This window comes from Lytechinus variegatus, chromosome 5, assembly GCF_018143015.1.
Source record: "Lytechinus variegatus isolate NC3 chromosome 5, Lvar_3.0, whole genome shotgun sequence".
Taxonomy (NCBI): Eukaryota; Metazoa; Echinodermata; class Echinoidea; order Temnopleuroida; family Toxopneustidae; genus Lytechinus; species Lytechinus variegatus.
The window spans coordinates 3430095-3445131 of NC_054744.1; the positions used below are offsets into that span (position 1 = coordinate 3430095).

The 15037-nt window shown below is 35.0% G+C and overlaps 3 protein-coding genes across 4 annotated transcripts in view; 1 reads left to right on the plus strand and 2 right to left on the minus strand.

The window, feature by feature from the left end:
- LOC121415077 (ileal sodium/bile acid cotransporter-like) overlaps window positions 1-15037 on the plus strand; it is a 47051-nt gene that overhangs the window by 25065 nt on the left and 6949 nt on the right. The gene's annotated exons all lie outside the window — the stretch shown is intronic.
- On the minus strand, window positions 5507-8208 carry LOC121415079 (putative nuclease HARBI1). Its single transcript, XM_041608161.1, has 2 exons — window positions 7183-8208; window positions 5507-5829 (listed from the first exon to the last, which is right to left on the minus strand). The coding sequence occupies exons 1-2, from the start codon at window positions 7920-7922 to the stop codon at window positions 5553-5555; spliced, it is 1017 nt and encodes a 338-aa protein (XP_041464095.1). The 5' UTR covers window positions 7923-8208; the 3' UTR covers window positions 5507-5552.
- Window positions 8216-12216, minus strand: LOC121415080 (solute carrier family 10 member 6-like). Its single transcript, XM_041608162.1, has 4 exons — window positions 11328-12216; window positions 9748-9941; window positions 9101-9305; window positions 8216-8326 (listed from the first exon to the last, which is right to left on the minus strand). The coding sequence occupies exons 1-4, from the start codon at window positions 11499-11501 to the stop codon at window positions 8225-8227; spliced, it is 675 nt and encodes a 224-aa protein (XP_041464096.1). The 5' UTR covers window positions 11502-12216; the 3' UTR covers window positions 8216-8224.

Sequence of the window (15037 nt, forward strand, 5' to 3'; positions counted from 1 at the left end):
GGCTAATTGCAAGCAAGTCCTTAACAGTACCTTTTCCATCAGTTCATTTCTGCTCGCGCTTCACGTTCGTAATAATTATTCACTTGCATACACATCTTTTTTCAGGATTGCCCAGAATGTTCAAAACTTTTAGAAAAAAGTACATAAGATTCCCCCCCAAAAATAGCTCGCGCTTCGCGCTCGCATTATATAAATAATGATTATGGTATTATGTATTTATGTTTATTCATAAGAATAAAGCTAAGAAGTGACTAATAGGACTACCCCTTTAAAGAAACCAAAAATCCCGGCAGATATCATATTCGAGTGGCCGATCGGGGAAAATATGGCTGAAAAAAAAATTCCGGCCCCCCCCCTCCCCTATTGGCGAAGGCTGGATCCGCCCCTGCTGATAATCATTGTTCTATTCGTTCAAATGAAAAACACATGGTCACATTTTCGTTATTTCCGAAAATCTTTTTAGCGGGCGACGATAATGACGAAAAGAAATGCTTGAGTCTGGCATCTTAAGTTGTATTGATAATTACTTTTCAATTAAAATATTACGGTTCATTTCATTTTTACCTAGACCTCAGAACTGAAGATAGATAGCAGAAAGTGAAAATGAAACAATAAGAGGAGATAAACTATTTGTAAAGAGAATTTCTTATATATCATATTTCAAGTAGAATGAAACCAAGTCTGCTTGTATGAAAACAGAAAAATAAAAGAGATTAAGATCAATGAAAGATCGAGAACAATTGGATAAACAAGAAATTTCTATGGAGATCCTCACATTGGCAATGCGATCAAAATTTGTGATGTCACAGAAGTACAACAATCCCATTTGGACACGGAAATATACCACAAGTTCACATCTATTTGTGCTCATTATGATAGAAGGCTCTTTTACCACGATGTATTTATGGAACCCCTATATTTACATGTCCTCCATTGGCCTAGTCTACATTATATATTGATAGACTTGATAAACGTATCAATCTAAGCAAAATATGTAGAAATTTATTGGGGAGTTGTACATCTACTGTGACTGAACTCATGGTGGTCTCATTGGCAATGGGAGGATGCTTACATCCATTATCATTACTTTTTCCACTTAACGTGATTTTATTCCGAAAAGAAATCAACAAACAAACTCAAGTATCTATGCCTACGCTCATTTATGTTTAACTTGCTGACACAAGGAAACTTCCAAACCAATAACAATTTTACCATAAATCCTTATTCACACAGAGGCCTGCACCAATAACAGAGTCAGAAACAGAAGATGTAAGTGTAAATTAGAAATTTAATTTATTTTGAAGAAAAACATGGCTACGACTTGACATTTAAAATCATAATAATTCATTCTTAAATACATTTATATATACATTAGTATACATATATATCATCATCATAAAATGTTCATTCGCCAAATAATATACATTTCATGGGGAAAGCAAATTGTAAACAAACAATGACAAATGAAATACACATATAGAGGGTTTCAGCATGACGTCACCGTGGAAGACATAACAATGGGAAAACTGTGTATTAGACAATAATTTATGATGGTTTGATGCACAGGTTGTTATTGTTTGTCCTCCAACATGGCTGCCTGCGGGAACCCTCTATAGGGAGAGTAGATGGAGGAAATTAAAACTAAAAACATTTTTTAGAACATTCATTATTGCTTTGGTCATATCATTTCATGAATTAATTTAATAGTGATTTAACAATGCGAATCTATGCAGCCGACCTACTAAAGTAACCAGTACATAAAATGTGAATTTGTTATATTTTAGTGAGCACTGGACCTTAACAAACACTTTTTCATGACATTTTAATATTGATAGGCATACCAGAAGTTTGCATTAAGTGTTATTGTGTATGTTTAATTAAAACTATATATGAGACATATCTGAATTTCACCTATGCCTATTTATAAAATTTTCACTTGAGATAAGGAAAACATTCTATAAATTTCTATTCCCTGATCTTAGTGAAGGTCATGACAAAATAGAAATTACAATTAGCATTCTAAGGACTTCAATTACATTTATTATAGGTTAGAATTTAGCTATTTTTATTCTAATAAATATTCTTCATTCGTTTTCTTTCCTTTAAAAACGGTAATGCAGTCCCAGGAAAGACGACAAGCGATGAAGAAACGGAAGAAAGGGAAAAAGCTAAAGAAGGACTCAGATGAGGGGTGATTCCATACGTGTCGTACGGGACATTTAGAGAACATTTGACAGTTTTTGACAAGAAAAAACAAAGAATATTCCAGTAACTATAGGTGGTCATCAACTACTACCAGAGTGTAAGAAAAACCAAGACTTAACATGACTTGAATTCACATCCTGTATAATACAGATTAAAAATAGTAATGTGTCGTACGGACGCAGAAAAAGTGGCTTTTTTAGAAACCTCAAGTTTGTACTCAAAAGTCTATGAGTTGGGCAGATAAATTTCATAGAAACTGAACTCAAATTGACACTCAATTACCCAAGAACAAACACATTTATAAAAGAAAGCAAAATAAACATTCATGAATAAATAAAGCAAATTATAATTTTCGAGAACATTGTGGCGTACGGGACATTCAAAATGTGTCGTACGGGACATCTCTAAATTGAAGCCAAACTTTTTTACTTTATGTCACTTTGACTTCTTTAATCACATTATTTGGCTGATGGTAATGATAATCCTATCAAACTAAGACATTCATTAGGTTAGAAACCGCTATTAGGTGAATATTTCTGTCAATATATCATAAATAAAATAATGTGTCGTACGGGACAAGTGTGTGTCGTACAGGACACTTCTGTGTCGTACGGGACACTTGTGTGTTGTACAGGCACTTGCGTGTTGTACTGGGCAGCCTGAATAAATAAACATGAACTTTTTATCAATCAGAAGGAGCATTGCCCCTAAATTCTTGCTTATTTATGAAAAATCTTTTAATAAGTAGTCATTCAGGACAATACAATTAAGTAACCTCAATATATACAATTGGGAACAATATGTTATAATTTTTTCATGATGGGAAATGTACAAGTGTTCACAGCATTTCTACGACCTGAAAAACTTCAAGTTTTGTGTGAAGTTATATTTTAGGGAATAAATTGATGATTTCCATACACTAAACAATAAATGAATGAAACTTTGTGTAAATTATGGGGCTAAAATGTTATAATTTTTTTAAATAAAATGTATATCTACATGATATATGTCACAACTGTCACTTTTTTTTCCTTTTTTGTCCCAATTCTTTTCTGAAGAAGTGCGGTTCTACTTTTTCAAACCCATCTGCATTTCATGAAACCATATGGTTTGTCTTATTTTCCAGATTTTTTTTGCAACTTGAAAAAAGTAAGGAGTTTCAATACTGTATTAAAAAATAGTGATCATCAAGGGAAGTCCAAATAGATGATCATGATGATTGATATGTATTTTTTTTACATCTTATAATAATTCCACATTAGCATGCAAGAGGAAGTCATCTTCCAGGCTAGGTTGAAATAATTATAAAAGTTTTCTTTTCATGCTCAATGAAAAGAAATTAACCTGCTCTGATCAGTGAAAATCACCAGTTTAGCTGAAGGGATTCACAAGAGAATAAGCCTACATGAAATCAATTAAAATGTTTAGAATCACCTATTTCATGTTCTATGGAGATAAACAAAGTACCTTTTCAGTTCACTTTATGTTAAATCAATTAAATGAATTTAAATATGCCTACTATTTATGGTTTCTGAATCCAAATCCTGCAATTAAATGCATTATTATATTGTGTGTCGTACGGGACATGTCCCAGGAAAAATCAGGGCTGCCCCTATTATGGATCATGAAAATGTTGTAGATATTATTTGGAACCATCAATGATATATTATTCTATTGACCTGCAATATTTTCAATCTTCTCTTGCTTTGCAAATAATTGTTTCAGGCGGAATTTGTACTTGACTATTCAATGAGCAAAATTATTGAAAATTAAAATTCCATTGTTCTCCCCAAAAAAAACTATATCTGTCTTCACTTTTGGTTAAAACTCATAATTTTCATGAAATTTAGGTATCATAGTAAAATATTACACTACTTATGACTTATTGAAAGCATGTTGAAATTTATGATATTTTTGAACTTCTAGTGTGGAATCGCCCTGAGATAGACCTTCTCACGTTAAATAAGCAAATGGTGTTGAAAGAAGAACGTAAAGTGGTAGCACTGGAAGGTATCTTGTCTACTCTGAAAGGTATTCATGGATTACTGGAACGTATTTCATCAAATTTCAATCAATCAGGACCAGAGCAGTAGTGTTCTAGGTTTGCCACCAATGAGTCCAGTCGTACATTAGGTCTCAGATAAATGTCACAGTGATTAATCATTATTTTAATGAAATTCCGATATTATCGCAATAAAATGAATTATCAATTATTTATCAATGTTATATGTGGATTTATCATCATATTGTTGAGACTACTGTTTTAAGCAATGAATTTAATTCTCAATTATTTACTTCATTTAGCAAGAACTGTTATTGATTAATATTTTTAGAGAAGCAGTCAGTTCTGCTCTCCGGAACAATGTAATTGTATGATCCATTGACCTTATGCATTAATAAACATCTATACGTACACGGATTTGAAATTATATGAAACATCTTTAGAAGTGAATGGAGTATAATGTTTCAATGCAAATCAACAGGAATCAACTTGTATTTTAGCAGCAGAAAGATTTTATTGAAAATTGATGACCATGGTCTTGGAAAGATGTGAATTCACATTACAAAGTCTGTAAAGAACAATGAAGGTGAGCTCAATAAAAGTCTATTGAAATCACATTTATAGAATTTCCTGTGTATTCATAATGTTCATTGTGCAGAGTTATTAAAGGGGGAATCCTGAATAGAAAATATTTGAATAAATAGATTATAATTCATAGAGCCAAACGCAAAAATTATCATCATATTTCAGAACCAAACAAAGAAGTTATTGAATTTTAAAGTTTAGCAATATTTTGAGAAAACAGTCATCATGGTTATATGTACTCCGTCGTGAATATTCATTGATGATGACGTCATATTACCTCTTCACTTTCCATTATGTTATCATTGAAATTAAAATTATTTTCTTGCAGATATGTCTCCCTTTTAACTGAAATTGAAGTAATGAATATTTTATCCATTAAATCAATTTGGTGGACAAAATTTGAAAAAAAAAATATTTCATGTAATAAAATACAAAAGAATGAAAGAATGTGACATCATAAGATTGTTTATCGCATACTCCTGAAGACATGCCTAGTATTCTTTCACCGAATAATGCAAAACATTAAAATTTCATGACTTTATTAATTCCTGTAGACTCTGATGAAAATTTAAGTGTTTTGTTTATATTATATTATTTTATCTGTTCAGATGATATTTTCAGCCTGGAATACCCTTCAAACATAACATATAAAATCAATTGCCATCATTTAGAATTTATGTTAACATTATTCATTAAAAAAATTTATATGGATTAAAAAGATCCTTTCCATGGGAAATCAACGTCATTAATGTTATCCATTTCAAGTGAAACATCTGGCCACCAGTTGGGCACGTGCAGCATATCCCTCATTGCTGACAGGACCATCAAAGTCATCTGCACCTACTTGTGGTACTTCATGATCCCTTCCAAGGTATGGCTCTTTCCACTCTTTTGAGAGACGGAACAGGACTGTGCAAGCAACGATGATTGTGCAGGCTTTCTTTGGTTCCACTCTCAGACCTCTCCTTAAGCAAGGGAACTTCTTCTTTATCTGACCGTTAGTTTGCTCCACCACCACTCGTCCTCTCATGTGAGACCTGAATTAAAATGAAGGAAATATAATAAGCCATAGTTTAGTGTGTGGTATAAAAATGATGCATGGGTTAGAGTGGGTCGGTAGCAACTGTGTGCACGAGGTAACTTTGGCCTCGTTTAACCCACGAGGCGCAGCTGAGTGGGTTTAGTTAGACATTGATACCAAAGGTACCGAGTGCACATTTTATATAATAGGGGCTTTTAATTTTTTTAAATTCCCAAAATTGAAAATAAGAAATTTACCGGATGCATGATTTTTTTTACTGGAAGCTTGTTTTTTATTGACGGATGCATTATTTTTTTTGACCAGACGCATGAAATTTTATTTCTTTAAAGTGATTTTCTTTTCTTTTTTTGATTAAAAAAATACATAAAAAAATAATGTCAATTTTTTTTCTTTTATTCATATTTTTTTTTTCTTGTTAAATTTTATATTTTTTTCTCATGCAGCCAGTAAAAATTCTAGCATAGCTCTCAACCAATCAGATTGCAGGGATTTCGATACCCATTCCGCAATATAAGATATACTGATTTATAAGCATTCTCCTTCTTAACTCGTTTTTCTTTCCCTTTCTTTTTCTCGACCGTGTAAGTTTTGGTGTGTGGTGATGTTGACCCCCCCCCCTTGGTACGCCAGTGCCTATTAGTGAAAATGTTAGACGTTTTAGAACCCATGTATTTTAAAACTAATTGGATCACTCAAGGGGTTTCACTCATTAGAAAAAAAAGTAATTTAGAAATGTAAAATTATGTGAATCATAAACATCCAAAAATTACACTTTGCATCACTTCTTTTTTAATATACATGCAGCAATTCATAATTAGTCGCGTAATCTGCAATGTCTATTCAATTCAAATTCGATTTTATTTCCAACAGAACATAATTTATAACAAATTGTTTTCGTACATGTCTATACGCATAGATGAATATTTTGTTAGGATAAGTACTTAGCTTTAGAATATTCAAATTCAATTCTTTATCCCTTTGTAAAGAATATGTCTATATTAAAAAAAAGTACATGAAATGGGATGTCTAACATATATATTTCATATATATTTCAACTAAGTATGTGTAAGCAATTCATATTTTTATAGTAACCTACACTTAAACTGTCATGTTTGTGATTTTTTCAGTGGGCTCAATCAGGTTCGGCGGGGGGGGTAAGGAGCATTTCAGGGTGTTTGGTGATATTTCCGGGATCCCGCTCAACATTCTGATTAATGGCGAATGCAATCTATATTAAGCTCAATCTATAAACATATCCACATCGGGAATTAATAAAGTAGGTCCCTAGTTAATAATGCAAATTGCGTTTCACAATAGCAATACTTTTTAGTCGGAAGATGTATCCTACCTGTTGTAAGCGCGTTCTGCAGGTGTTTGAGGATTACGAAATGGGGTCATTAACCATGATCTTTGCGGGTAACCAGAGTCACCAAGAATGACACCTTCCAATTCACCACGCTGGAACGATTGTCCTACCGCTGAATTCTCGAAGACTCTGCTGTCATGCACAGATCCTGGCCACCGTGCACTTACATTGATTATGTTGTACTTGGCATCACTTATGTACTGAACATTGATACTGTGCCATCCCTTCCTGTTGATGAATGCGTATTCAGTGTCCCCCAAAGGGCTGCCATCAAGCCAAATATGAGTACAGTCCACTGCCCCGACGACCATGGGGAATCCACTCGTCTCCATAAACTCCCTCTGCTTTTCAACCACTGGCCGCCATGTTATTACTTCATCTTTCAAGTTTGCCAGAGCTTCGGAAACTCTAGCGACTATTCTGCAAACGCTAGCTGAAGAAACACCATGCTCCTTCTGGACACTGGAGTAAAAGTCGGATGTTGCATAAAAGTTCAGAGCAACAAACACCTGCAGCCTTGAGTCTATGGAATGACTCCTCTCTGTCAAAGGGGCTATGCGGTCCTGAATTAGGTCGATGATCCTCATCACCCCTTGCCGAGTGAAACGGTAGTACTTATGCATCTTCCTATCGTTTAATACATCCAAGGGATTGGTCCTATCCCTGAAGACACGCTCTCGATTGAGCGCTCGAGCGTTATTAACGTACAGAAGAAGGGCCATGATGAGATAAACTTATAAAAACTATTGAAAAATCTGAAATTTTAGAGAGCAGAATGTCTACACGGTCGAATGTCAAGAAATAAGTATCGGCAAAGTGTTCGCGCCAAAACATGACCTTGGGACAGGAAGTTACGTTTTTGAACCCATCGCAGCCCTGCGATCACCCTTTGGGCATCTGCTGAGCCGCGATGGGTTAACGATGGATGAACCCGTCGCAAGAGTTTCGTGAAATCGAAAAGCAACCCATCGCCCATGGGCGATGGGTTTGCGAAGTTGCGATGGGTTCAAGCCCTTACGAAGGGTTAGCGATGCATAAAAAACGTTAGTGAAATCGAGCCCGGGTTTAGCATGAAGAACAGAACCCAGGCAACAATTATCAAGAGGAATGCGAGAACTACGCCGAACTGTCGAAGGAATCAAAATAAGAAAAAGGACTAAAAAAAGAAACAAAATTGAAAATCTAACCACAATTTCACCCCCAAACGTCATACTGTTGTGGATAAGATAGTCACAGACTAAGCCATTCGAAAACGGTTCCTTTAAGCGATTTCTTAAGCCACTTAACAAAATGACTCACAAAATGTTGATAGTGTGTGAACGATCAATTTATTTTTCATCGATTAAAATTGCAAATTGAAATGCAAATGGTGTTTTTTATACTGATCTTGCATTTTAATCGGAACCAAAATGCTGAATTACAAAAGATATTTAGAGTGCATGAAGCTAGCTAAAACATCATACCTGAAACCGCCATGATAGGGACATATTGCAACTCAAAAGGAAACCACTGAGTAAACATGCAGTAACAATAGGCAGATTTTTAAGCAGGATGTTATGTCTGCATGCCTTACATAGCACGATGGAGATATTGAATAGACCAGGTGACTAGAATAGCACATCAATGTACACTTATTTGATGCATTTCTACTTTAAATGCATTAGCACGTTTTTATAACAATGCACTTGGCCAACTTTGCAATGCCAGTCGCTGGTGGACGCATTGGTTTTTGTGGATCTAATTAAAAAACAAAATTTAAAAGAATAATAGATAATCAAGACATCAAAGTTGGTGCATTAAATATTACACCACCATGTCAATTTAGTACCAATGACCTTCTTCTGATCATGCGCAGAATGACCTCCCCTCCTATGAAAAAGAAAATATATATCAAACTTACATTAGTTATATATTTGGTCCATTCCTTCTTCCACCAGCGGAGAAACACCCCGAAAGCAACGGGAATGAGAATGCTAACAAGAGTGGTGACTATGTCGACGTACGGAATGACCACCTGGTCACCTGTCCATACTCGGGTATAGATGAAGAGATTCAGGGGCATCATCCCGATAGCAACCGCGGTAGAGACCGATGTCATGCATACACTGGGTCAATCGGGGGCAAAGCAAATCATGTTTTCTATATTATCATTATATTTCTTGTTATCATCTTAACCCATTAGTTGATTTTTCGCTCATTTTCAAAAAATGATATTATATTCGATACACGTTTCATGAAAAAATACATAAAAATTGCGTCCGTGAAGGAGGAAATGAGGGTAGGTTTGCAAAGTGTTCACATAATGGCATTATTTTGGTTCGTTTTAATATTTTGTACTCCGTTTTCCATTTGACGTAAAGCCTTGTTTGTGCCAACAATCTAAATTAATGGTGCTAGTATTCATAACCGACTGATGTTATTTTTGACGCACTTGGTAGTTATTTTAACCCTATTTGGTGTTACGCTTTTGTGTGACGTATCATCTGAGTGAGCGCTTCTTCATTACACCAGGTAACTGACATCATCATTGACACTCTAGTTTCATACCTTAGACAGACATCACCATCAACCCAGTAGGTAAAGAGATTGGAGAGAGTGCCCCCAGGGCAACAGGCGAGGATTAGGGCCGAAAGGGCGCCCCCAGTCTCTAGTTTGAAAGCAAGGCCGAGACAGAAAGCGATGAGGGGCATGAGGACGAACTGACATAGCATCCCGACAAAGAAACCAGCTGGATGACGAAACTGTGATTGAATTTTTAAAAAAGAAAGGAGTCGTGCCAGTGTACACATACACAAACCCTCACACATATTCTTTAAAGTATGATCCTCCGTTATATCAGCCAGTCTCCATTTACTTCCGCCCCCTCACACAGTATATTTAACTTTAAAGGTCAAGTCCACCTTAGAAAAATGTTGATTTGGATCCATAGAGAAAAATCAGACAAACATAATGCTGAAAATTTCATTAAAATCAGATGTAAAATAAGAAAGTAATGACATTTTAAAGTTTCGCTTATTTTTCAACAAATAGTTACATGCACAACTCAGTGACAAGCTAAGAGAGAAGAGATGATATTGTTTGAATTATACAATATTTCTATTTTTACAGATTTGACAATAAGGACCAACTTGACTGAATCATGAAATGTTAAACAATGGAGATTCCACAAGTTCAGGAGAAATAAAATTTTGTTTCTCAGGACAATGAGGAGAAAATAAGAATATTTCATATAAAAAGTGAGTGATGTCATCAGTTCCCTCATTTGCGTACCGACTGGGATAACTCTTTGTGAAATTAAGCGAAACTTTAAAATGTCATAACTTTCTTACTCTACGGCCGATTTTGATGAAATTTTCAGTGTTATGTTGGTTGGATTTTTCTTTTTTTTTATTCAAATCAACATTTTGTTGGGGTGGACTTGTCCTTTAATAAACCCTCCGTCTGCGGGTTATCGTCGACGATACTAAAAAATAAAATGCAAGTGTCCAGTTCATGCCGTGCTCTCTTCGTTCTTACTTACCATCTTAACAGTTGACATCGTATTGTCTTAAAAGGATGGGAACTGTTGCCGATTGAGTAGACGGTCGCAAAACCAATTGTAAAAGACTCTTTTAAGGATCTACCCTTTTTCATACAGGGGAGGTGTAATTTTTATCTTTACTTATTCTCCTTCCCATTCTTCAATTTTTCTTATCCTCTTGTAAGCAACCGCCTCTTCTAATACACAGTTTATATGTTCCCCACGCCGTAGCGCAACACTTCAGACGAGCGAGAGAGTTTGCGCAACTACTACGCAGACGCTTCTGGAAAGTAGAGAATCTATTGACAAATTCCCTTCATGACAAAGCTTTGTTTATTGAAAATCGGTGAATCAAAATAGCAGTGTCGTCCGTAACTCTGGACAAACGACATATTTGCAATCTTTCGTCTAGCTCCGAAACTTACCAAGATCAGCTGTCCCGGTTCACTAATTTTCAACAAAGACCTCGCAGCTATTCATTGTAATTTGACAGGCATATTCAATAGATTTGCTATGTTATAGAATCCCCGTTGCAATCGCGAAAATTCGATAATGATAGACTTTGGGCCAAGCTTCCTGTGGTAGTTAAACCGATTAAAATTCTCACCGTTTCTTTCAAATCCTTGAACTCGATCGTGCAGCCCATAGCTATCATGAGGAAGACGAGGATTAGAATGTTGGTCGCTTGGGTGAGCAAGGTGACGAGTTCGTTGCCGTCATCGACGGTGCCATTGCCCGTCGTGTTCATCGTCGACATCAAAGTTTTAGTTGTCATCTCCATTGTGTCAGAAATGTGAAGTTACTATGTAAGCATAAATCAAATATTTGAATGAATGAGTATCGATCAGGCTACATTGTGAAAACCATTGAGTAATTAGTGTCCTAAACTAAATACGTTAGCATAGTTACTAGAAAGTCTTCGTATTTACATCGTACTATGTAGCCGCTCTCTACAACACACGAATACCTTTGAAAATTCAAGCCAAATAACAATAGAGAGCTGAGAGGTTTTTGTCGATATTGGATCAGAACATCAGTATATTATAATCTCTTGACTCTGGACGACTACATACGTATTTGCAATTGTTCGTCCGGTGCAAATCTTCGGATGATCTGCTCTCCCGGTCTACCTACTTCAGACAAAAGCCTCTCAGCTCTCCATTGTGATTTGACTTTGGCAGAGAGCGGCTCCGTAGTAAATGCGAAAACTCTCGAGTGCATCCAGGAAACCGATCCAAAAACCAATCAAATCTCTTCTTGACATACCGTCGGATGCTTTGGAGTCATTTTCTTTGATGTGACTTTAGCACTATACAGGAAAACATCATCTTTTAGACGATCGATCAATCATCATCCATTGTGCACAACACCCTAATCATTGAAGATCGAAGAGAAAAAAAAATACTCGAAGAAGCCGGCTATGAAAATCAAAAGATGTCCATTTCGGCGAATTAACATTTATCTCTATTCTCTTTGACAACAAGAAACATGTGATATCGGGACTGGTTCTCCCTAATTCTTCAGGCCACAGTACGCGAATATTTTGCCTAAGAGATTCCGGCCTTTTTAACTTTTCGTATTATAAATAAAGCGTTTTTTAATCTTTGAATAAGGCAAAATATTTCACCTTGTAGCTTTCTTTCAAGGTTTCGCCTAAGTTTCATATCAAGTTCAGGCTTATATTGGCATTTGACTCTGGACAAAGGACATATTTGCAATTTTGTCAGCTTCATTTTTTTTTTTTTGGGGGGGGGGTGAAACTGCTGTTCGGCTCACCAATTTTCGAAAAAGACAATGGATGATGTCCCTCACTTACTATTTTTTTATTGGCAGTTGGGACCAACTTGACTGAACCATTATAATTCCACATGTTCAGGGAGGAATTAATCGTTGTTTCACTTGACATTGAGGAGAAAATGAAAATATCGCACATTTCATATAATAAAAATACAAAAGAAGAAGTGAGTGGATGACGTCATCAGTTCCTCATTTGCATACCGACCAGGATGTGCATATAACTGTTCTGTAAATTAAGCGAAACTTTAAAATGTCATAACTTTCTTATTTATATACGATTGATTTTGATGAAATTTTTAGTGTTATGCTTGTTGGATTTTTCTCTTTTGATTCAAATTAACTTCAAATTAATTTAAATTAGTAGCATTGCTCTCATTAGCACCCTAGTTGTGCTGCTATTGTACCAACCCCTGGTCAAATTTTGAACCTTTATTTCTTAATGCGTATCATAAATTAGCATAACCATTGTATTAACCATTAAAAAATGGTATGAACCGTCATGGAATTAGATGTATCAGAGAATTACAGAAGTATTAACACATGCTATTTCCATTCTATAAAATCATATACATGCATGTGAATTATTACATATAACTATTGCAATAGCGTATACTGAATAAGATTGAAGACTATAATACAATTGTCAACTTACCTACCAGAAGTACGTCAGCTCAAATAAGTTTATCTGAGCCAGATTCCTCATTCTGGATATGTTTTCTTCAAAATTTGGTTAACTCAGAGACTTTATACGCTCAATGATCAAACACATAAAATATATACTGTCTCACACAACATCATCCAAACAAATATTGATAATTTGGTATTAACCTCGTGAGAAGAATATGTACAGTAAACGTTAGGATTTTTTTCATTCTGTGAGGCGTGTTTCATTATGTTTCGTCTCGTTATGGTGAACTTTGACGCTCTTTTTTTGAAATACCATTGTCATTGCGCCGAAAAGAACTTGGAGATTCAATCATCTTCCACTGTCATTTATTTTTGTTTATAAGGCAATATAGTATTGTAGGACCGTTTCACCTTTAGGTCCAGTAAATCATTCTAATTATTCATTTACAGCTTTAGTTATTAGTTCAGCTTTACTGCTGATGTTTGACTTTCAACCTCCTTCTCTAGATATTCCTTACCTATTCATATGTGTTCAATCATTATATTCTGACATTTGTTCAACATTATTATTACGTCCCAACAGGTTATTCATCTCCATCCACTATCTGTTGTTGGCTATTTTTATGAATTCGACTGTTTCAGTTTGGTTGGCTCCTCCATTGATTCTCTTTATTTTGATTGGTTGATATTACTTAATTTCAATATATGTAAATTGTTATGATTTGAGTTCTAATGTGGAAAAGACGTCTTTTTATGATCAATTCACTACCAGACTTCAATTATATTCCTGTGTATTCAGTTAAATCCTGTTACCTTATCCGTTTGCTGATTTTTAATGTGTTTGTTTGATCTTATATTTCCCTATGTTGAATTTCATAAACTCAGTTAACCCCGCAATCACTTCCTAATTTTTACACCCCACATTATTAATCCGTATTTATGCTTTAGTAAGTATTGGATTTTCAGTATACACTTCAATATATCGTTTCGTAAATGGAGCACGACTATGTTTTTCTCTTCTTCGGAATTTAATAGATTATTGACACTCCACGGTTAATGATTAAATACAGTACATCTATGTACTTTCCCCATACAGCATCATCCAAACAAATATTGATAATGTAGAATTTATCTTGTGATATTTCGTCTGATTATTGAAACGGGTCTTCCGAGTATGAACTTTGACGTTGTGTTCTTCTTATTCCTTTCATCATGTGCACTGCGTCTATAAGACGGCAGGGGGGGTACATGATTCTTATTGTCAATGCTCTATCGCCGACATTCTTTGTGTGCCCTTGGCAAACCAGATGGAAGGATTTCAATAGCTTAAAACACTAATGAATTAAAGGAGAGGAGAAGTTAAAGGTCAAGTCCACCTCAGAAAAATGTTGATCTAAATCAAAAGAGAAAAATCAGACAAGCACAATGCTGAAAATTTCATCAAAATCGGATGTAAAATAAGAAAGTTATGACATTTCAAAGTTTCGCTTATTTTCAACAAAATGGTTATATGAACGAGCCAGTTACATCCAAATGAGAGAGTCGATGACGTCACTCACTCACTATTTCTTTTGTTTTTTATTGTTTGAATTATACAATATTTCAATTTTTACGAATATGATGATTAGGACCTCATTGCCTGAAGCACAAAATGTTAAAATAATGGAATTCCACGTGTTCAGGGAGGAATGAAACTTCATTTCACATGACAATGACGAGAAAATAAAAATATTTCATATTTCATATAATAAAATACAAAAGAAATAGTGAGTGAGTGATGTCATCAACTCTCTCATTTGGATGTAACTGGCTCGTTCATATAACTATTTTGTTGAAAATATAAGCGAAACTTTAAAATGCCATAACTTTCTTATTTTACATCCGATTTTGATG

Coding starts and splice junctions, on each gene's coding strand:
- LOC121415079 (XM_041608161.1), bottom strand. CDS start 7,922: ATGGCCCTTCTTCTGTACGTTAATAACGCTCGAGCGCTCAATCGAGAG. Junction 5,830..7,182: donor GCAGAACGCGCTTACAACAG/GTAGGATACATC, acceptor ATTTTAATTCAG/GTCTCACATGAGAGGACGAG.
- LOC121415080 (XM_041608162.1), bottom strand. CDS start 11,501: ATGGAGATGACAACTAAAACTTTGATGTCGACGATGAACACGACGGGC. Junction 9,306..9,747: donor GATGGTGATGTCTGTCTAAG/GTATGAAACTAG, acceptor CGATTGACCCAG/TGTATGCATGACATCGGTCT. Junction 8,327..9,100: donor GGACCAAATATATAACTAAT/GTAAGTTTGATA, acceptor TTCCTTCGACAG/TTCGGCGTAGTTCTCGCATT.